Below are 22915 nucleotides of genomic sequence, written 5' to 3'. Positions count from 1 at the left end.
GAAAATTTTATTGTGTTTAAGTTTCTGTTGTGACAGTATCTATCGTACTACCAATATCAAACTATGGGAGATTTTTTCGCAAATTTTGATAGGATTTGAAGATAATTTGTCTCTTATTTAACTTTATTTTTCATTAGGGGTGTTTGAAAGAATTCTGGTATTGACACTTGTAATTAGTAAGACATGTATAGGCTCATGTCGCCTCTGTATTATGGTCTGCAGGGCAGACATCTACCCAATTTCTAAAAAAAATAGAATCATTCATTATAATTGTGCACCATAAAATCCACATGATCTCTTCCTCTTCTCCATTCAAATTCGTAGTGCGAAAAAATCATAATATGCGCTAATGTTTACATTTCACATCCATGCAATTTTTAAATGTCTTCGCCAATTTGCAGATACCTTAGATTCGAAAGTGGTCCCGTTCAAACTTCCGGAATTTAAGGCTTTTACATGTTCTTTTCAATTACATGGTCTTTAATTGTAGAAATATCTATAACTAAAAGTTCTATAAATAAATGTCAAAAGCTTATGATTGCACAATAATCATAGATTGATTTAGCGATTGCTTAAAATGGGTAGCCGAAAAGGTTCCAAATGACGTTCTAAGTACACTCATTCTTTGAGCCAAGAAATGGGAAAAAGTGTTTTTCTTGTTTAGTTAAAACGACACCGGGAAGTATAAACGGGAATTGACAAACGTAGATTTTTACATAACCAACGCACATTTGGTTCAATTCCTGAAAGTACCTGCATTAAGTTTAAAAAGTTACAGGTTCCAGAACCTAAAAAAATATTTTTTATGAAGAACAATAAAGTAAAAATAATTTGTGAATGCCCCAACACGAAAATATTGGCATTCGTATTCCCCCCTACTGTGTCGCCCGCGTGGCGCAGTGGATCGAGTGTCTGTTCTAGAGTCGCAAGGTAAGGAGTTGAACCTTACATTTACATGGTTTCGAATCCCACTGTTGGACGTGCAAGGAGACCGGTCTTTCGGATGAGACCGTATAAACCGAGGCCCCATCTCGCAGTAGGTGCTGGCTTGAAAAAGATCCCTCCCTGCTCAATGGCCACAAGAGCCGAATAAATACAAAAAACTGCAGCTCTCCAAGGGCAAGTTGTGGCGTCTCCATATGAGTGAAAATTCTTGAAAGGGGCGTTAAACAATATAGAATCAATCAATGAAATCCTCCCTATTGTACGCGTGCGCAGAAAAAAAAAATGCTATGGTGTCAAGTATCAAAGAATAAATGTTGCCAGACCATAATTTTAACACAATCTCTTATAAATGTTTTATTAAAAAAAAAAACGCCGTCCGTCCGTCTGTCTGTCTGTCTGTAAACAATATTTCCAAAATGCTACTCCTCTTACAGTTTTTGTCTGATTTCAATATAAATTGGCACACAAGTAGACTATACGAAGATACAAAATTCTCTGCATCGGTTTTTTATTTCGATGAACGGTGTTGTTGTGCTTACTATAAATTCTATCACAGTTTGAGCATATTCAACCACAGAGTACTAACCACTTTGGGAATAACTTTGACAGACTTTTCCTACTAGGGAAAGTGTCAAAACGGGTAGTAAAAAAGTGCATATATTTTCAAAGTCTTGATAACTTAACTTGATAATTGTATTTCATATTTTATATCTTCATTTAATCTATTTAGATTATGGTTGGGGACTGTCCCCACTTTTATTCGGATTATTGTTTTATTCCGTTTTCAAAAAGATTTTTCATTCTATAAATAAAAAACACCCTTTCCCCAATATTAATAGAGGGGGGAAAACGTAAACCTCTAAAAATCAGGAAAATTCAGGGACTTGTATCTTCTTTATATCTTAATAAGTGTACACCCTGTAATTAACGAAAGAGAGAATAAATTAGCAATTAATATCGTCACTCTAGAAATTTACATATTGTTGAGGAATAATATTAGCCATAGACTCTTTGATTCAAATATATTATTTGTGCAGATCCAAATAAAAAGAAGAAAACTACTTTTAACTGAAGCACAAGACTTTAAACTAACATTCGATTTTAGATCTTAGGAATTAACAATGGAAAAGTCAATGAAAGAATTAAGATGCAGTATTGGAAGTAGAGGTATCCAGTAATACAATCAGTTAACAATATATTAAGTAATATTTAGTGAGGGTGAATGGATATACTGTGGGGAAAATAAAGTAAGAGAAATAGTATGGGGAAAACTATGTGAAGGAGTATGAAAAAAGTCTAAGTGAGAGAGTCTAGAAACAGGGTGGAGAAAGTAAAGTGAGAGAGTCTAGAAACAGTATGGGGAAAGTAAAGTGAGAGAGACTGGAAACAGTTTGGGGAAAGTAAAGTGAGGGCGACTGAAAACAGTATGGGGAAAGTAAAGTGAGAGAGTCTTTAAACAGTTGTGGGGAAAGTAAAGTGAGAGAGTCTTTAAACAGTTGTGGGGAAAGTAAAGTGAGAGAGTCTTAAAACAGTATGGGGAAAGTAAAGTGAGAGAGTCTTAAAACAGTGTGGGGAAAGTAAAGTGAGAGAGTCTTAAAACAGTATGGGGAAAGGAAAGTGAGAGAGTCTAGAAATATTATGGGGAAAATAAAGTGAGAGAGTCTAGAAACAGTATGGGGAAAATAACGTGAGAGAGTCTTAAAACAGTTTGGGGAAAGTAAAGTGAGAGAGTCTTAAAACAGTTGTGGGGAAAGTAAAGTGAGAGAGTCTTAAAACAGTATGGGGAAAGTAAAGTGAGGGAAGATAGAAACAGTATGGGGAAAATAAAGTGAGAGAGTCTTAAAACAGTTGTGGGCAAAGTAAAGTGAGAGAGTCTTAAAACAGTATGGGGAAAGTAAAGTGAGAAAGTCTTAAAACAGTATCGGGAAAGTAAAGGGAGAGAGTCTAGAAACAGTGTGGGGAAAGTAAAGTGAGAGAGTCTAGAAACAGTGTGGGGAAAGTAAAGTGAGAGAGTCTAGAAACAGTGTGGGGAAAGTAAATTGAGAGAGTCTTAAAACAGTATGGGGAAAGTAAAGTGAGAGAGTCTAGAAACAGTGTGGGGAAAGTAAAGTGAGAGAGTCTTAAATCAGTATGGGGAAAGTAAAGTGAGAGAGTCTTAAAACGGTATGGGGAAAATAAAGTGAGAGAGTCTTTAAACAGTATGGGGAAAGTAAAGTGAGAGAGTCTAGAAACAGTGTGGGGAAAGTAAAGTGAGAGAGTCTAGAAACAGTTGTGGGGAAAGTAAAGTGAGAGAGTCTTAAAACAGTATGGGGAAAGTAAAGTGAGAGAGTCTAAAACAGTATGGGGAAAGTAAAGTGAGAGAGTCTAGAAACAGTATGGGGGAAAAAAAGTGAGAGAGTCTTAAAACAGTATGGGGAAAATAAAGTGAGAGAGACTTAAAACAGTATGGGGAAAGTAAAGTGAGAGAGTCTAGAAACAGTATGGGGAAAATAAAGTGAGAGAGTCTTAAAACACTATGGGGAAAGTAAAATGAGAGAGTCTTAAAACAGTGTGGGGAAAGTAAAGGGAGAGAGTCTAGAAACAGTGTGGGGAAAGTAAAGTGAGAGAGTCTATAAACAGTTGTGGGGAAAGTAAAGTGAGAGAGTCTTAAAACAGTATGGGGAAAGTAAAGTGAGAAAGTCTTAAAACAGTATCGGGAAAGTAAAGTGAGAGAATCTAGAAACAGTATGGGGAAAATAAAGTGAGAGAGTCTTAAAACAGTTGTGGGGAAAGTAAAGTGAGAGAGTCTTAAAACAGTATGGGGAAAGTAAAGTGAGAAAGTCTTAAAACAGTATCGGGAAAGTAAAGGGAGAGAGTCTAGAAACAGTGTGGGGAAAGTAAAGTGAGAGAGTCTAGAAACAGTGTGGGGAAAGTAAAGTGAGAGAGTCTAGAAACAGTGTGGGGAAAGTAAATTGAGAGAGTCTAGAAACAGTATGGGGAAAGTAAAGTGAGAGAGTCTAGAAACAGTGTGGGGAAAGTAAAGTGAGAGAGTCTTAAATCAGTATGGGGAAAGTAAAGTGAGAGAGTCTTAAAACGGTATGGGGAAAATAAAGTGAGAGAGTCTTTAAACAGTATGGGGAAAGTAAAGTGAGAGAGTCTAGAAACAGTGTGGGGAAAGTAAAGTGAGAGAGTCTAGAAACAGTTGTGGGGAAAGTAAAGTGAGAGAGTCTTAAAACAGTATGGGGAAAGTAAAGTGAGAGAGTCTTAAAACAGTATGGGGAAAGTAAAGTGAGAGAGTCTAGAAACAGTATGGGGAAAATAAAGTGAGAGAGTCTTAAAACAGTATGGGGAAAATAAAGTGAGAGAGTCTTAAAACAGTATGGGGAAAGTAAAGTGAGAGAGTCTTAAAACAGTATGGGGAAAATAAAGTGAGAGAGACTTAAAACAGTATGGGGAAAGTAATGTGAGAGAGTCTAGAAACAGTATGGGGAAAATAAAGTGAGAGAGTCTTAAAACAGTATGGGGAAAATAAAGTGAGAGAGTCTTAAAACAGTATGGGGAAAGTAAAGTGAGAGAGTCTTAAAACAGTATGGGGAAAATAAAGTGAGAGAGACTTAAAACAGTATGGGGAAAGTAATGTGAGAGAGTCTAGAAACAGTATGGGGAAAATAAAGTGAGAGAGTTTTAAAACAGTATGGGGAAAGTAAAGTGAGAGAGTCTAGAAACAGTATGGGGAAAGTGAAGTGAGAGGGATAAGAAATAGCATTAGGGATATTGATCAGAGGGTGTGTGGAAACAATTTGCCTAGAGAATAGTGTAAGATTTTAAAAATAGGTACGTATAATTTCAGTTACAAGGTCGGGGAATGTTTTGATGAAAGTTCAGAGAGGGATAAAGAGACTCCAAAATAAGTATGGGGAAAATGAGAGAGTATGGTAACAGTATGGGGAATACTGAAATTTTTAAAAACAAAATTGTTGTAACGTTGAAGTTATACTTTTTGCAGTGTCATATTTTAATCTCAGCTTTATGCAATCTAATTTTTCAAAAAATAGCAACATTATACATGAATTGTTAAGTTCATATAAGAAGTTCAATTAATTATTGCATATTTTATATCGTATAGTTAAAATTTAGAGGAATTCCGAAATACTTTCCTCTTTATTCTGTGAGAAAAATTCATTTCCCCATATACTAAAAATTGAAAAAATACACCTAATTGACAGAGTTTCGAAATAAGCAAGTAGAGTTTATAATTAAATAGATTTATTACATAATAGTAGATATTCATGAGATTTAAAAAAGTGCAGTAAAGCACTTTCCCCATAGAACTGTTGTATGACCCATTCCTCTTAATTAAGGAAAGTCGGGTAAGATCTCTCTCTCTCTCTCTCTCTCTCTCTCTCTCTCTCTCTCTCTCTGTGCATACTTGTAAAACGGTACATTAGATATAAGCTGCAGATAGTAAAGAATTTTTGTTTATAACTGACTGTATCCAGAGTCTAGTATTTCGAAATTATTTCATGAACCTTTATGTCATTTTAATAGTCAATAAAAAAAACTACATGTACATGTAAAATGAATCATTTGACAAAAATTTAATAGACTTAGAAAGGATTGTCTTATATGTACCTTAGAAGTAAACGTGTAAAATTTATTTCTTGACTGAAAATGTGTACATATATGTAAACTGCATTTTTTATTATACATTATTTTTGCTTTCAATTTAAAATACATATCTTATGAAAATAATGTTTTAAAATCGTATTCTGTCTCAAACGTATTAGTTTTTTTTATCAGTAGAGTCAATAATTATCGAATCATGAAATGATTATCAAAGGCGAAGTCATTAACATGTGTCAATTTCGGGAAGAGGGGGGGGGGGGGGGTTGCTGTATATAATTAAAATTCCAAAATAAACAGTTTAGCTTTTAATAAAATTCTGAAATACATGTACGATCCTTTTTTAACATTCAATTTATAAGACTTCTGTTATTGAAAAATTGTAAAAACCTAAAATCGATTTCTTATATGGTACATGTCTCCTACATGACCCTATAAATCTATGCCTGTTTCAATCAGTGCAAGTATCTATTATTCTATAATTTGTGTTATTCTATTCTTTTAGGTGCTAGAATTATATACATGTTTGTACGCAGTGGACAATGTTTATGTTTTTGCGCCTGCGCAATGCTGCGTTGTCAAGGACTTAGTCCTGCGACTAAGCGTATCTTTTGCGACTTGACTTACGCCACTTGTTGAAACGCAAATTACGCCCGACTAAATTTTGGCGTAAGTCCCGGAAGTACGCCTAAGTTAAGGCTTAAATGTACGACTTTTGATGAAACGGGCTCCAGGTAGTGTAGATTCTAGTTTGTTCAAATCATGAACCCCTGGGGGGTTAAAATTCAAGCCCCCCCCCTCCCCCCGCAAACTTTCATTTCTGGTCTGATATGTGCTTTTTCCAAGCCAATGTGCTCAGGCGAGCGTTGTGGCCCCTGGGCCTCTTGTTTTATTAAATATAGATAAACAATGTCATTCATGTGATTAGAATCAGCAACATGATAACCATAATTATCTTGGTGTCTAACTTACATGTATATAAGGTATGCTATTGTATATTCAATGTTTTATATAAGGCTCAAAATTATAATTATATATTACATGTACATGTATTTCAATAAACAAAATAATTTATTTTAAAAGATACATTGTTTTACATAATATTCAAGCAAATATACATATACTTATAAGAAAATTCAGTTATCCCCGGGATATACTTGATACATGACTGATCCATGGGTGCTTCAGGAGGATGAGGTCAGGCCTTGTGAACCTGGGAGTGTGTAAGGGTGTGTGTGTGTGTGGGGGGGGATATATCGTCAACGCAGGTAAACAACAATGAAAACTCACTTCTCTTGTAGTATCAGAGACTAGAAATATTTATAAAAGGTTAGTTTTAATTTATTCAGACGTGATTCTGTCGTGCACATTTTGATGAAAATATCATGTCAACATTAAGAGGAACCTATGCACACAACTGAAGAAGATAAGATGTGTTTGTGAAAAAAGCTATTTTAAGCAGGCACGTAGCAATAGGGAGGGAGGGGGGGCTGGCCCCTTAATTTTTTTTGCCAACACTACTTTTACTATTGAAAATATATATTGAAAGGCTGTTTGCCCCCCCCCCCCTTCTTGACACTTAAGTAAATTAATATGAAGGGAAAACAGTAGTGTAAGGTTAAAAAATTGGATATTGAAAGGAATTGGTAGTGAAAAAAGTCCCCCCCCCCCTTGTCAAATTTTTCAGGTAAAAAAAAAATCTTTGCCTGCCCCCCTTTCAAGATCGATGCTACGTGCCTGTTAAGCAGGTCACAGTCAAGATCACAAGGTCATTGACCTTGCCTGGTGTCATGCATTTGAAATAAATTAATTAGAGGAGTATGCACACCAAATATGAAGTCCTTCCATGAACCTCTCATGGTTCAAAGTTTTGGCAAAGGTACGGAAAAGCCATTACAGGTCACAGTCAAGGTCACAAGGACCTTGACATTTGAAAGAACTTAAATAATGGAGTATGCATGCTTAATATGAAGTCCCTACCTCTCATGGTTCAAAAGATATGGCGTAGGTTAAAGTTTGCAGAAAAATACTAACCCCTCTCCCCTCTAGATATGACAGAGTGTTTTACTTTATGAAAAAATCAGGAGTCCGGAGTTACAATCTAAATAAATTAAAATTAGATGTTATTTTTAAAAAATCTTCTTCTCAAGAACCACTGGACCAGGAAAGATGAAACTCATGTGGAATCATTTTCAGGTAGTGTAAATTCAAATTTAATCAAATCATGACCCTTGGGGATAGGGTGGGGCCAAAATGGCTGATCAAAGTTTAACATAGGAATATACAGGAAAAATCTTTAAAAATCTTCTTGTCAAGAACCACTGGACCAGGAAAGATGAAACTCATGTGGAATCATTGTCAGGTAGTGTAGATTCAATTTTGTTCAAATCATGACCCCTGGGGTTAGGTAGGGGCCAAACTGGCTGATCAAAGTTAAACATAGGAATATACAGGTAAAATCTTTAAAAATTTTCTTCTCAAGAACCACTGGACCAGGAAAGATGAAACTCATGTGGAATCATCTTCAGGTAGTGTAGATTCAAGTTTGTTCAAATCATGACCGCTGGGGTAGGGTTGGGCCAAAATGGCCGATCAAAGTTTAACATAGGAATGTATAGGAAAAATCTTTTTAAAATCATCTTCTCAAGAACCACTGGACTAGGAAAGATGAATCTAATGTGGAATCATGTGGGGCTAAAATGGCCAATTAAAGTTTGAAATAGGAATAAACAGGAAAAATCTTCTGAAGAACCATTGAGACAGAAAAGATGAAACTCATGTGGAATCATCCTCATGTAGCGTAGATTCAAGTTTGTTCAAATCATGACCCCCGGGGGTAGGGTGGGGCTAAAATGGCCAATTAAAGTTTTAAATAGGAATATACAGGAAAAATCTTCTGAAGAACCATTGAGACAGAAAAGATGAAACTCATGTGGAAGTTTTACATAGGAATATCTAGGGAAACCTTTTAAAATCTTGTTTTCAAGTACTTTAAAGCCATGCTTAGTGATATTTATAGGGAATCATCCTCAGGTAGCGTAGATTCAAGTTTGTTCAAATCATGACCCCCGAAGGTAGGGTGGGGCCAAAATGGCCGATAAAAGTTTTACACAGGAATATCTAGGGAAACCTTTTAAAATCTTGTTTTCAAGTACTAGTACTTTAAAGCCATGCTTAGTGATATTTATAGGGTATCATCCTCAGGTAGCGTAGATTCAAATTTGTTCAAATCATGACCCCCTGGGGGTTAAAATTAAAGCCCCCCCTTCAACAAACTTTCAGTTCTGATCAGATGTGTGATTTTTCCTATCCAATTGCTCAGGTAAGCGATGTGGCACCTGGGCCTCTTGTTTCTTGTAAATTTCATGGGAAAAAAACAAATGTTATTCAATTATGTATATTTTATATGCAAATTTAAATCATAATCAATTCTTACAGTTAGAATATAATAATAGCTATGTGTTCTTTATTTTTTTCATCATGCATTTACACAATATTTTTGCATAAACACTGTGTTTGCATCAAAGATTTATTATAATATTCAAGCTTTCTTTAATTTATTCTTACGAAATAGAGTTAATAAATGCATTAGTTTATTTATTTTTTTATTTTTCATATTTTCAAAATTATATAAAAGATATCCATTTTAATGAAGCATATTTTCTTCAGTGTTGAAACATCTTAAGTATTTAATGACGAAATTAATGTTTAACTGACGGCGTTAGGATACTGATGATAATGATAATTACTTAATTTAAATTGAAAACATCAGACAGAAAATTTAATGACCCAAGCTAACGCCTATGTTTCAAAGTGATAACTTATTCAAATTTGTACATGCAAGCTCCAAAATTACACATAACTACATGTATTTATTTATTTATTTATTTTTAAATCGGCGTGTCGTATCCAAGCTTCAATGAAGATTCAGTGTGATGGAGAATTTTTGCATTCAAACTCTGAAAATTACATTTATTTAGTTTTTGATTTGTGATGAAAGTGTAAAATAAATAAGTGAATTTAGAGAAGATATAAATAAAAAAAATTCCAGTAGCGAAAATAGCGATAGTGTTTAAATCATACTTACATTGTATTTCTGTTTTGTTTTCAACAGAATGAGAAAAATTATTTTCAGTTGTTTATTTTAACTTTCTTGTACTGAAACAATATCATTTTTATACAAATCTCCATCTCTTGCATATAACTTTAACAGAATGTATTCTTCCTAGGCATTCTGTGATCTAAAAAAATATAACAAATTATAATCTATACTATATAATAAGGATCAGCATAGCCTACACTTGATACTAACACACATTCTCAAATTAATAATCCTGCCATCACTGACACTTTCAGATTTGAGAGCAGTTGTTCGAGACTACAATGCAGATACTTTTAAAAATATATACTTATTTTAAGTTTGTAGCACAAATCAAATTAAAGAAAGCAGAAAGTTGAAAAAATTCAAAACCTGAAAGTTAAATTCAAAATCACATGCAATACATATGACAACTTTCATTTAAAGATGGCACGTGTGTTGTGCAGTGGTTAGAGCATCTGCTCTAGAGGCACAAACTAAGGACTTTATCCTTAGTTCGCTGGTTCGAATCCCACTGTGGGATGTGGAGACTGGTCCTTTGGACGAGACCATATAAACAGAGGTCCTGTGTGTCTGTAGGTGCTGGCAAGAAAAAGATCCCTCACTGCTCAATTGCCCTGAGTGCCAAGTATTGGACAAAAATTTGTAGATCTCCACTTGCAAGTGGTGGCGTCTCATATGAATGAAAAATTCAGAGGTTTATTAAATAACATACAATCAATCATTTTATGAGAAACGCAAGTTATGTGCAATTTGTAAACCATTTTCACACAAGACTTACCTTGAACATGTGACACACATTCAAGAAATATATGTATACAAAATATACTGGCATAGCTTTTGTGCAACAAGTCCAAATTACATACAGTAAAGTGGGTTATTTTAGTGGGGTGCTAATTTTAGCTTATTTTGGCATTTTGATGGTAGTCCGCTAAAATTTTAATCGCTAAAAATAGTCAATACTCATCGTAGTGTTAATCTGCAAACCGCTGAAACTCTGTTTCAGCTAAAATAAATTACGCCAAAATTTATTGGCATACCTTTGAGCATGCATAACGCCAAATTTTACACCCGCCAAGAAAACTTGCTATATATGGTACCTAACCATTGTGCTATTTCATAATTTTTTCTTTTATCTTGTTTATCGAGGACTGTGTGTACATTGGTATTATATTTAACCTGCAGTCAAAATTATAAAAGCAACCCTTCAAGCCATTTCATTTTTTCTCCCTGATGCCACTACATGCATCTTTATTTTTTCACAACTCGTATCAAAAATTACAGTTAGGATTCTGAAAATTTCCTATTTTGGTCAAAACCTTTTATTCTGCCATTTCCTCTAAATATTCCTCTAACGTGTGATAATTTGATAACAATTAATACCTTGAAATTTCTTTTAAAAAAGATTGATAAAATCAATTTCTGTGAATTACATCATTTTTATCATCATAAAGTCTGCAAGTTTTGGAAGTATATATATCTATAACCTAACCAACTTTATAAAGTAGTAGTAGTATCTTGATTGGCTTATACATTACATATATTGCCACATATAACATTTCTTAATAAACAATGGTTAACAGGTGTTACACAGGTGTTATTGCATAATTTTATACAAATATGTAGGAAGAAGAAAAAAAATGAAAACAAAAAACAAAAAAGTACAAAAAACTATGCAGGTGACTTTTTATATTACATATGTATTAATATTACTGTAGGGTAAAGTTTTCCCTCTTTTTAAAACATTCAAACACAAATTTCCCCAGTTTTTTTTAGTATATTTTCTGAATTGGAATTAAGTAATTCAATAAATTTTGCCATACTAGGTCTTACATAATAAAATTTTTAATATATTTTTCTCTTAACTCATTATAGAAGTTACATATTAGAACAAAATGATATTCATCTTCTATTTCATTTGATGTACAAAATATACATTTCGTTCACTTGTGGGACATTTAAACAATTTAAGAGGATGAGCATTTTCTATATAGGTCAGTATCTTACTTTTACTCTTAGTAATTAAATCTGTATGAATATGTTCATAATTTACGTTACCCCATACTCTGGCAATACAGGTACAGATCCAAATTGTCCGATAACGTTTGAAGATTAAGAATATTAACAAGTAACTTACAAAGGACAAAGACAGTGGGAAAACGAGCGTTACGCCGACAACGGGACATAATTCTTAGAAATTAAAAAAAAAAATCGTCTATTTATATTAATTATGCAATGACAAACTATTACGCTTCCTTCTACTAAGTAAATTTTAAAAGTAAACCATCTTCTCAATCTTCTTTAGCACTAGTAAAATGTAGCAGTCTAGCAACCGCTCATGATAAAACTCCGCTTAATTTGATAAAAAATATCATTAATGCAGGGGGTGGGGGTCTGGAATCTCCTATGTTTTGGGTGTTTACAGATCTTTTATCAAATTAAGTGGCGTTTTATCATGAGCGGTTGCTAGCCTGGATCTCAGACTGATCCACTACTGCTCATGTGCACTCACTGCACTTTCACAATATAATATAATAGGGGGAGGGGCAGGTTAAGGGTCTCACAGCCACACAATAAAATAATTTAATAAATCGTATGTATGTTTTGGACACAAAAGGGGGCGCTGTCCCGTAACACCCCCCCCCCTTAAATCTGCCAGTGATATTTACATGTTATATAGACTTTTACATGATTTCTTTCAAGACTCATATGTTTGTGTGCACAAACATTTCATCCAAGACATTCCTAATATGGGCAATTATAACTTTTAACGATTGTACTTACTTTTTAAAATATTGATTAAATTTTTTCATTGAAGATTGTGTCATGGACCCCCGTGCCAGTGCCCAGGACATAATACAATGTGACCTGTGTGAGACCACTGTGGTACATGTCTTGTCAACCTGTGCAAGGCCTGTGTAAGAGAACATTTTTCAGTTGATCTCTCAAAACCTCATAAAATTGTTCACTTTAAGGACAAAAAGTCCACTCTCATTTACCCCAGATGCACCTCTCATGATGAAGAAATGTGTGAGATGTACTGTACCCAGTGTAATGTTCCTATCTGTACTATTTGCCTTGCCTCGGATCAACATCTCGGACATAAACTAGCAAGGGTCCTGGAAATCCGAGACAAGAAAAGGGATAAACTCGTCAAAGAACAAACTGAACTGAGAGAAAAGATTTATCCAAACTACCAGGACATTGCCTCTGATGTAAAAAACAGAATGAGTCAGTAAGAAAAGGAATATGGAGATCTCTCAACAGACATAACAAAACACGGAGAGGACTGGCACAAAGAAATTGACAAACATGTCAGGAAACGTAAAGCTGAAGTTGATGAGATGAAAAACACACAGCTACAAACTCTACAGAAACATCTGGATGAAATAGACAAGACAATGTCTGTCATCAAGAATGAAATCAATTCAGTTGATAGTGTTCTAGAATCTACAGACATTTCAAGCCTATTCAGTCTGCCTTCCACCCTAGATAGGTATACAAACCTTCCAAGAAAAATTATAGTTTCCATTCCTAAATTCATCCCAAAGAAATTGCAGGCAGACCAACTGTTTAGTTTGAAAACAATTTCGTTAAAATCAGATGAATATGTCTACAACATGAAGACAACACAGAAAGCACCAGAAGCTGGATCCTCTCCTCCAGTCAAACATCTGCTTGATAAACCAGAGACTGTCACCACTATAAAAATAGACATACATTTTACGTTGCTTCCATTCCTTTACTATGTTGCCTGTCTGAGTGATGAAGAAATCTGGACAAGTGGAAATGACAGAACCATGAAACTCTACAGCATCAATCAGGGATCACTACTCAAGCCAATCACAACCAAGTCAGGGAACGATCCAACTGACATAGCAGTGACAAAAAGTGGAGATCTAGTTTATACAGATTACCATGATAGAATTGTGAACATTGTGAAGAATGAGAAGATAGAGGAGGTGATCAGACTACAGAACTGGAGACCTAAAGGTATCTGTAGTACCTCCTCTGGTGACCTCCTGGTTATCATGGAAAGTGATGATATCAAACAAACAAAAGTTGTCTGTTACTCTAGCTCCACAGAGAAACAAACCATTCAGTTTGATGATAAAGGTAAACCTCTCTATTCATTTGGTCGTTTTAACACATACTGCATAACAGAGAACAGGAACCTGGATATCTGCGTGTCTGACAGTGGAGCTAACGCAATAGTGGTGGTCAATCAGACCGGGAAACTGAGATTCAGGTACACTTTGAATTGAACATATTTTACTGACAAAGTCAAAAGGATAAGACAAAAATGTTCTTCAACTCAGATAGTCTTCTCCTTATAAAGAATTATCTAAAATTGTCCATAATCATGATAATAAAGTAAAATTATATTCAGTAACATATCAATTAGTATTGTCAAAGACTTTACAATTCTATATATTCATGATATATATATACAGTATACAAAAATTATATTTCTTTTGTAAATTCTTAAAAAAGTATGAATAAACTTTTAAAATTTCTATATTTTGTTGATCAAATTCAGGTACACTGGACATACTCCTGCTCCAAAGAACGAACCATTCAATCTACGAGGAATCACCACAGACAGTCAGAGTCACATCCTTACAGCTGATTATTATAATGAGTGTGTCCACATCATAGACCAGGATGGACAGTTCCTCCGTTACATACACTGTGCACTGAGTAGACCCTGGGGTCTGTGTACAGATACAAATGACAATCTGTATGTTGCTCAGTATGGAAACAGACAAGTGAAGAAAATCAAGTATCTGCAGTGACTGAGTAATCCCGAGGGACTTTGTACCGATACAAATGACAATCTGTTACTCAAAGGAGTAATAATCAAGCAATGAAAATCAAGTAGAGTGAAGTCCTGCAAGTGAAGTTATGTAGCAGTGTAATACATATTTACATAGGCCACTGAATATTTATTTCTACAATAACAATACATGTTTCTTAAATTGCTGATTTTAAACCAGTATACATGTTTTAGATAAATACTTCACCGGTGAAAATATGTATTTGTACTTTCTTAAACAAATTGCCCACAAAACAACTACCAAGCTAAGTAACTATAAAGATTTTTGTTCATTGTCTAACATGTCTTAAGCTGGGATTTTTTAAAACAATTTTATTTGTTTGACATATTTAGTTGAAATATTTTTCTCCTTTTCTTATCATACATTTACCATTATCAAAAATAGGCTTTATTTGTTTCAATTTTCATCCAACTTTTTATTTTTTTTTAACTATTTTTTTTTTTATTTTATTGTCTTTTGTTGTTTTTTTTTTATTAAATATAAATAAACAATGTCATTCATATGATGAGAATCAGCAACATGATAACCATGATTACCTTGGTGTCTAACTTGCATGTATAAAGTATGCTATTGTATATTAAATGCTATATCTAAGGTTCAACATTGTATGTCTGAACTCTTATTAATTGTTAAAAATGTGAAAAAAGCATTATGTTACATTTATGTTACAGATACATATATTTCAATAAACAAAAAAAAATAATTTATTTTAAAAGGTACATTGTTTTACATAATATTCAAACAGATATGCATGTACTTATCAGGAAATTCAGTATCCCTCTAGATACAATATTCAAACAAATTAGCTGCAGAACTGTAGCTCTCCGAAAAATATACTAACCGGTTGGTCAATATGATTTTTTCGGAGAGCTACAGTTCTGCAGCTACAAACAAATATACATGACTGTACTTATAAAGAATATTCAGTAACCCCCGGTATTTACTTTACACATCACTGATGCAATGCAGAGGGGTGCTTCAGGGAGATCAGGGCAGGCCTTGTGAACCGGGGAGGGGGGGTCATATTGTAAACAAATAATAACAAGATGTGTTTGTGAAACACTATGCGCCCGGCGTCAACAAAGTCCCTTTCTCCTATGGTTAAAAAATTATGGCAAAAAGTGGAAAAAGCTATTTTTAGCATATAGGTCTCAGTCAAGGTCACATGGTCATTGACCTTGGTGTTGTTTGTAAAAACTTTATTAGTGGAGTTTGCATACTAAATATGAAATCTCTTTCTCTTATGGTTCAAAAGTTATGGCAAAAAGTGGAAAAAGCTATTTTTAGCATATACCGTAGGTCACAGTCAAGGTCACAAGGTCATTGACCTTGATGTCATTTGAAGGAACTTTATTAGTGGAGTATGCATACTAAATATGAAGTCTCTATCTCTTATGGTTCAAAAGTTATGACAAACAGTTGAAAAAGCTATTTTTAGCATATAGGTCACAGTCATGGTCACAAGGTCATTGACCTTGATGTCATTTGAAAGAACTTTATTAGTGAAGTATGCATACTAAATATGAAGTCTCTATCTCTTATGGTTTAAAAGTTATGACAAACAGTTGAACAAGCTATTTTTCGCATATAGGTCACAGTCATGGTCACAAGGTCATTGACCTTGATGTCATGTGAAAGAACTTTATTAGAGGAGTATGCATACCAAATATGATGTTATCCTTCTTGGCTGAGGATCGGATATCCTTTTTTAGTCAATCTCTACCCAGAGTTGTTAAAAAACGTCAAAATGGCACCAATATGCTTCGTACAGAAACTAAGACAGAACAGGGGTTCCATACGATTCGATTGCAGCGTCAGCGGCCGCCATTACTGCGCATCAGGTTTGTCTTCGGTTTAGAAGTAGAACTAGAACGAATTTGAATTCTATATCTGTATACTAGTTCAGTACTATCAATGTAAGTGAGTCATGTTGCCATTTTATCATATTCCTCTTTCTAGAACAACCCCAGCTCACCACTCATACCTGTTCTGTACAGTTCATTGGTGGATGTGGGCGGGGCGGGGAGGGGGTCCCCTTTTTGTGACCAGAAAAGATATATAAACATGATAAAGGATTTATAAATCGGTTTTTTTGTTGTTTTGAAGATATTTTATTTTATAAAATATACTTAAAATAGCAGTTTTAGGGATGGGAATACTCGGGATAGGGGAGCCCTCAAAGCGGCACACACAAAAAATTATTTTAATTTCTTTATTGATTCACCCACAGGAGTTCGCGTACCTTTCAATTTTATTGAAGTTTTCAGTAAATAAAAAGATACGTAATACCTATAATAATAACACAAGGTGTGTTATTATTATACGTATTACTTATCTTTTTTATTTACTGAAAATTTCGGTAAAATTGAAAGGTACGCGAACTCCTGTGATTCACCAAACATGTTGGCATACAACCATGTTACATACATAAAGACAAATAATAAAATACAAACAATGAAACATGCATACATGCTGCAAGTGGTGATCAGTGAAGTCAACTATGCAGTGGTTTACTAGATTTATTTAAGGACAACTGTATTATTTTTCGATTTCATGAAGTGATCAATTGATTGGCTTGCGTGATAATTTATTCCTTATATTTACATGCTTTGATTCCGCCAATCCACGTGCTCCAAGCACTGCTTCTGTCTGGGAATGCCTAATTGATATATTCAGCAAAACTGATATGATAATCTGATTAAGCATGTCCCAAATATGTAAAATACACAAAAAAAAATTATAAAAAGAAGTTTTAAAGTGGATTTTGTAAGCTCGGTAAGGGGAACTATTTCTTCTCTCAGAAGACCTACAGCAAGAACGATAACTCGCGTTAATAACAAATCAGCTATTCACCAAAACATATCAAGAAAATGTAATTATCAGAAAAATGTCATTAAAAATTAATAAAAAGGACGAAAAAATTAATCATTGGAGATACTTTATATACATAAATCAAAGATAAAAAAAATGCAATATTCAGTCAGATACAATTCTATTTAAAAAAAAAATAATAATAATTAGTTATTAAGGAGGAATGCCACACCAACTTTTTATTTTATAGATCTCTGAGTCAACCTTTTAAAACAATGGTTTCAGCATTGAAAGGCCGACATAAGCTCTTATTTATTTTACATGAATTTTTTGTATTTTTTCAAAGAAAACGAAAAAAATTCATTACATCCAAATCAAATGCTTTCTTGTCAAATTTTTGCTGTAAATGAATGCATCACATGAATACCTAATAAAATATGTTAAGAAAGTCTGGTTATACTTTTAAATTTTTTCTATAAAAAATTATTTATGAAAATAAAGCACATAATTTGTGAATATTTTTTAAACGTGTGGTTAAAATCTTCTTAAAACAAGCCACAACTGGGGAGAACATGTTATCTAATCATATTTTTAAAAGAAATTGAAACGAAATTGAGAAATTTTAGAGAAATTAATTTTTTGTAATTGTGGCCAATCCCGAGCAAAATTCAACCGATCCCGACCATAATTGTATAATTATGGGAAATAAACAGCATTTTTCTAAAAACACTAGTCTGATTAGGTGTTATAAGGGTTAAAACATTATAGAACCTGAAAATAAAATAGATTTCTTCATTGTAAATACTTGAAGAGGCAAAATATTTGCATTTTATTCATTTTGTGTTAATTTTGATCGGGATCAGTTTAATTTTGATCGGGTTAGGTCCAAATATTAAAAAAAATAATTTTTCTAAAATTTCTCAATTTCGTTTCAATTTCTTTTTAAAATATGATTGACAAACATGTTGTCCTTAGTTGTGACTAGTTTTATGGTGTTTTTAACCATAGGTTTAAAAAATATTCAAAAATAATGTGTTTTATTTTCATAAATAATTTTGTATGAAAAAAATTAAAAAGTCTAACCAGACTTTCTTTACATATTTTATAAGATATTCATTTGATGCATTCATTTACAGCAAAATTTTAACAAGAAAGCACTTAATTTGGATGTAATGATTTTTTTTCGTTTTCTTTGAAAAAATACAAAAAAATTCATATAAAATAATTAAGAGCTAATGTCGGCCTTTTAATACTGAAACCATTGTTTAAAAAGGATGACTCAAAGATCTATAAAATAAAAAATTGGTGTGGCATTCTACCTTAATACCTTGTAATGTCATTTATAACATCTGGAAATTTTTATAAGATTTGCATTTATGTAGAGAATGAAAATCTTGAAATTGCAGTTAAAAGAATTTGAAGTAAATTCTCAAGAAGAATACAGACATAATCACTTTCAAAATCTTATTTCCAAGTCAAAGCATCATTTTTTTTTCAAAATATGCATGCATTTGTGTGATAACAAGCATGTTTATTATTTTATTCAATTTAAAAAAGTGTGTATTTTCTTTTAATTTAATAATTGAATGATATACCTGGTATCTTCAAGATTGATATAATGTAAATGTATAATTTAGCTCAAAATGTAAAAGAAATAAACGTCCTTATTATTCATATTATAATGCCTATTTCTTGGCTTACAGCATGTTATCTGGAAATATACATTTAATTTAGTTTAGAGGATGACCATTTTGAATATTAAAAAAAGGCAAAACGTAATTAATTTTATTAAGTTATATTCTGAATAAATGCACAATTATTTTATTTGTTTATTTTTGCTAGCATAAAATAAATATTTGTTTTTATATCTTTGCTCTGTTGACTGCAAATTAACATTAATCAGAGCAAGTGAGGTGTGTTGATAATTGCAATCAAAACACGGACATATCCTCAGGGTGACTGTGTATACAAGAAATCAGTGAAGATCGAAGCCCTTGGTACAGAGACAAATCCACAGCATACATATCAATAGTTTGAACTTGAATAGTTAATATTCACCCCATAAAACGTAATTTAAAAAATTACAAAAAATTACAATATTTATTAAATATTAACTAATAGATTTCAAGCAGAATATTAATTTTAAAAATGAAATAATCATGATAAATTATTTATATTTTTAACTTCATCAAAATTCATCATCCAGCTGATTTCTTTTTCATAATTAAAAAAAAACTCAACAAACTCAACAAAATCATTTGCAATTTTTTTTTTATTTTGTCTTATACATATTCTTCCTATAAACTTCACAATATAAATGAGCGCGTTGTTGTTTACAAGACAAGTCATCCAGAGTTATCGTTCTTGCCGTAGGTCGTATTAGAGAAGAAATAGTTCCCCTTATCGAGCTTAAAAATACACTTTAAAACTTCTTTTATAAAACTTTTTAGTGTATTTTACATATTTAGGACATGCTTAATCAGAATATCATATCAGTTTTGCTGAATATATCCCCCATTTTTGTAGGTCTTCCGTAGGTCTTCAATTACCTGTTGGTCTTCAATTAGGCAGGCCGCTTCTGTCTAGCTCTTTGTTCCGCCCTGCATGTGTTTTTTTTTTTTTTTTTTGGGAACCGCACCAATACATTGATTTACAATTTGTAATTTTATCACGGACAAAGACATTGGAAATGTAAATATTATATTGTAATGTATATTTCGGACACAAAAGGGGGGTGCAGGCCCCCTACCTCCCCCCTTCCTTAAATTCGCCAGTGCTTGTATACATGATACATATAATTAGGCCTTAATTATATGATTTTCTTTCAAGAATGATACGGTTGTATGCAGAATTTATTTATCTAAGACATTCAAAATATGAACATGGATGATTATTAACAGTAAATTGAAAACTTGACATTTTTCTTTGAAGATTGAGTCATGGACCCCCGTACCAGTGCCCAGGACATGATGCAATGTGCCCTATGTGAGACCGCTGTGGTACAGATGCACTGTGATACATGTCTTGTCAACCTGTGTAAGGCCTGTGTGGGAGAACACTTTTCTGCTGATCTCTCAAAACCTCATAAAATTGTTCACTTTAAGGACAAAAAGTCAACTCTTATTCACCCCAGATGCACGTCTCATGAAGAAGAAACATGTGATGTATATGAAGAAACATGTGAGATGTTCTGTACCCATTGTGATGTTCCTATCTGTACTATTTGCCTTGCCTCGGATCAACATCTCGGACATAAACTAGCAAGGATCCTGGAAATCCGAGACGAGAAAAGGGATAATCTCATCAAAAAACAAACTGAACTGAAAGAAAAGATTTATCCAAACTACCAGGACATTGCCTCTGATGTACAAATCAGAATGAGTCAGTTACAAAAGGAATATGGAGATCTCTCAACATTCATAACAAAACATGGAGAGGAGTGGCACAGAGAAATTGACAAACTTGTCCAGAAACTTAAAGCTGAAGTTGATGAGATGAAAAACACACAGTTACAAACTCTACAGAAACAACTGGATGAAATAAACAAGACAATGTCTGACATCAAGGATGAAATCAATTCAGTTGATAGTGTTCTGGAATCTACAGACATTTCAAGCCTATTCAGTGTTCCTTCCACCCTAGATAGGTATACAAACCTTCCAAGAAAAATTACAATTTCCATTCCTAAATTCATCCCAAAGAAATTGCAGGCAGACCAACTGTTTAGTTTGGAAACAATTTTGTTAAAATCAGATGAACATGACGACAGCATGAAGACAACAGAGAAATCACCAGAAGCTGGATCCTCTCCTCCAGTCAAACAGCTGCTTGATGAACCAGAGACTGTCACCGCCATAAGCACTGAGTATGAAAAAGCTGAATCCTCTCCTCCAGTCAAACAGCTGCTTGATGAACCAGAGACTGTCACCACCATACACATTGGGTATAGAGAACTTTACCGTGTGGCCTGTCTGAGTGATGAAGAAATCTGGACAAGAGGAAAGAGCAACACCATGAAACTCTACAGCATCAATCAGGGATCAGAACTCAATTCAATCACAACCAAGTCAGGGAACAATCCAACAGACATAGCAGTGACAAAAAGTGGAGATCTGGTTTTTACTGATAGAGATGATAGAACTGTGAACATTGTGAAGAATGAGAAGATAGAGGAGGTGATCAGACTACAGAACTGGAGACCTTGGGGTGTCTGTAGTACCTCCTCTGGTGACCTCCTGGTTATCATGGACAGTGATGATTACAAACAAACAAAAGTTGTCCGATACTCTGGCTCCACAGAGAAACAAACCATTCAGTTTGATGATAAAGGTAACCCTCTCTATTCATCTGGTGGTTATGACAGATATATAACAGAGAACAGGAACCTGGATATCTGTGTGTCTGACAATGGAGCTAGAACAGTAGTGGTGGTCAATCAGGCCGGGAAACTGAGATTTAGGTACACTTTGAATTGAACATATTTTACTGACAAAGATAAAAGGATAAGACAAATATAGTCTTCTCTTTATACAGAATTATATAAAATTGTTTATAATAAAGTACAATTATTTTCAGTAACAAATCAATTAGTAGTGTCAAAGTCTGTACAATTCTATATATTATACATGATATACAGTATACAAAATTATATATCTTTTTAAATTCTACCAAATTCTTAAAAAAAAAATATGAATAAACTTAAAAAAATTCTATATTATGTTGATCAAATTCAGGTACACTGGATATACTCCTGCTGCAAAGAACCAACCATTCAATCTACGAGGAATCACCACAGACAGTCAGAGTCACATCCTTACAGCTGATGATAACAATGACTGTGTCCACATCATAGACAAGGATGGACAGTTCCTCCGTTATATAGACTGTGAAGTGTGGAGTGAACCCCAGGGACTGTGTACAGATACAAATGACAATCTGTTTGTTGCTCAACAGTTGAACAGTCAAGTGATGAAAATCAAATATCTGCAGTGACTGAGTGAACCCAGGGACTGTGTACAGATACAATGACAATCTGTAGCTCAAAGGAGTAATAGACAAGTAATGAAAATCAAGTACAGTGAACAGGGTGAAGTACTGCAAGTAATGTTATATAACAGTGTAATATTTACATAGGTCACAGAATATTTATTTCTAAAAAATCAAGACATGTTTGTTATAATGCTGATTTTAAATCAGTGTATATGTTGTATGTGTGAAAGATAATATAAGATAAATACTTCACCGGTGAAAATATGTATTTGTGTACTTTCTTAAACAAATTGCCCACAAAACCACTACCAAGTAACTATATTATTATACCTCATATAAATAAACACACGTAAAGAGGAATCTGATTGGCTGAGGCAGTCACATGACCGTCGTGTTCTCCCTGCAACAAAACTTCGTGTTTCCCGCATTCGGTTCACCTCGGCTGACTACGCTATCCTACATCTAGATGTAATCAGCCGAGGTGTACAGAACGTGTTTCATGTCGTGTTCCCGATTGTGACGTCACAATGCAGCAAATGCGATGATTAATACTGAATTCGATTGTTTAAATCTTTAATTAATTATGTCGATATAAAATCTATTAAAATATAAATAGTTAGAAAAGTGTTGT

At 33.7% G+C, this 22915-nt stretch overlaps 2 protein-coding genes across 4 annotated transcripts in view; both read left to right on the top strand.

The window, feature by feature from the left end:
- LOC134229636 (tripartite motif-containing protein 3-like) overlaps positions 1-22815 on the top strand; it is a 56379-nt gene extending 33564 nt beyond the window's left edge. The window contains exons 3-5 of one of the 2 annotated variants that reach the window (XM_062711386.1): positions 13292-13895; positions 14187-14391; positions 22334-22815. In XM_062711386.1, the coding sequence (XP_062567370.1) occupies positions 13292-13895; positions 14187-14391; positions 22334-22357 (833 nt within the window). In that variant the 3' untranslated portion in view covers positions 22358-22815. Of the gene's footprint in view, positions 1-13291; positions 13896-14186; positions 15106-22333 lie in introns of those variants that run through there. The other variant, XM_062711385.1, reaches the window with a different exon arrangement.
- On the top strand, positions 16283-22337 carry LOC134229635 (E3 ubiquitin-protein ligase TRIM71-like). Of its 2 annotated transcripts, none has more exons than XM_062711383.1 (3): positions 16283-16325; positions 20227-21754; positions 22029-22337. In XM_062711383.1, exons 2-3 carry the CDS (start codon positions 20235-20237, stop codon positions 22285-22287), a joined length of 1779 nt encoding a protein of 592 aa, XP_062567367.1. In that variant the 5' UTR covers positions 16283-16325; positions 20227-20234; the 3' UTR covers positions 22288-22337. The 2 variants fall into 2 exon arrangements, with proteins under 2 accessions (XP_062567367.1, XP_062567368.1); XM_062711384.1 differs by having other exon boundaries at positions 16292-16400.
- Positions 22816-22915: the final 100 nt, after the last annotated feature.

The sequence above is a fragment of the Saccostrea cucullata genome, unplaced genomic scaffold, assembly GCF_032062105.1.
Source record: "Saccostrea cucullata isolate Sc308-1 unplaced genomic scaffold, CSIRO_AGI_Scuc_v1 ctg1326, whole genome shotgun sequence".
NCBI classification, from domain to species: domain Eukaryota; kingdom Metazoa; phylum Mollusca; class Bivalvia; order Ostreida; family Ostreidae; genus Saccostrea; species Saccostrea cuccullata.
The sequence above is the reverse complement of the archived record's forward strand: the minus strand, read 5'-3'. Positions and strand labels throughout refer to the sequence as shown.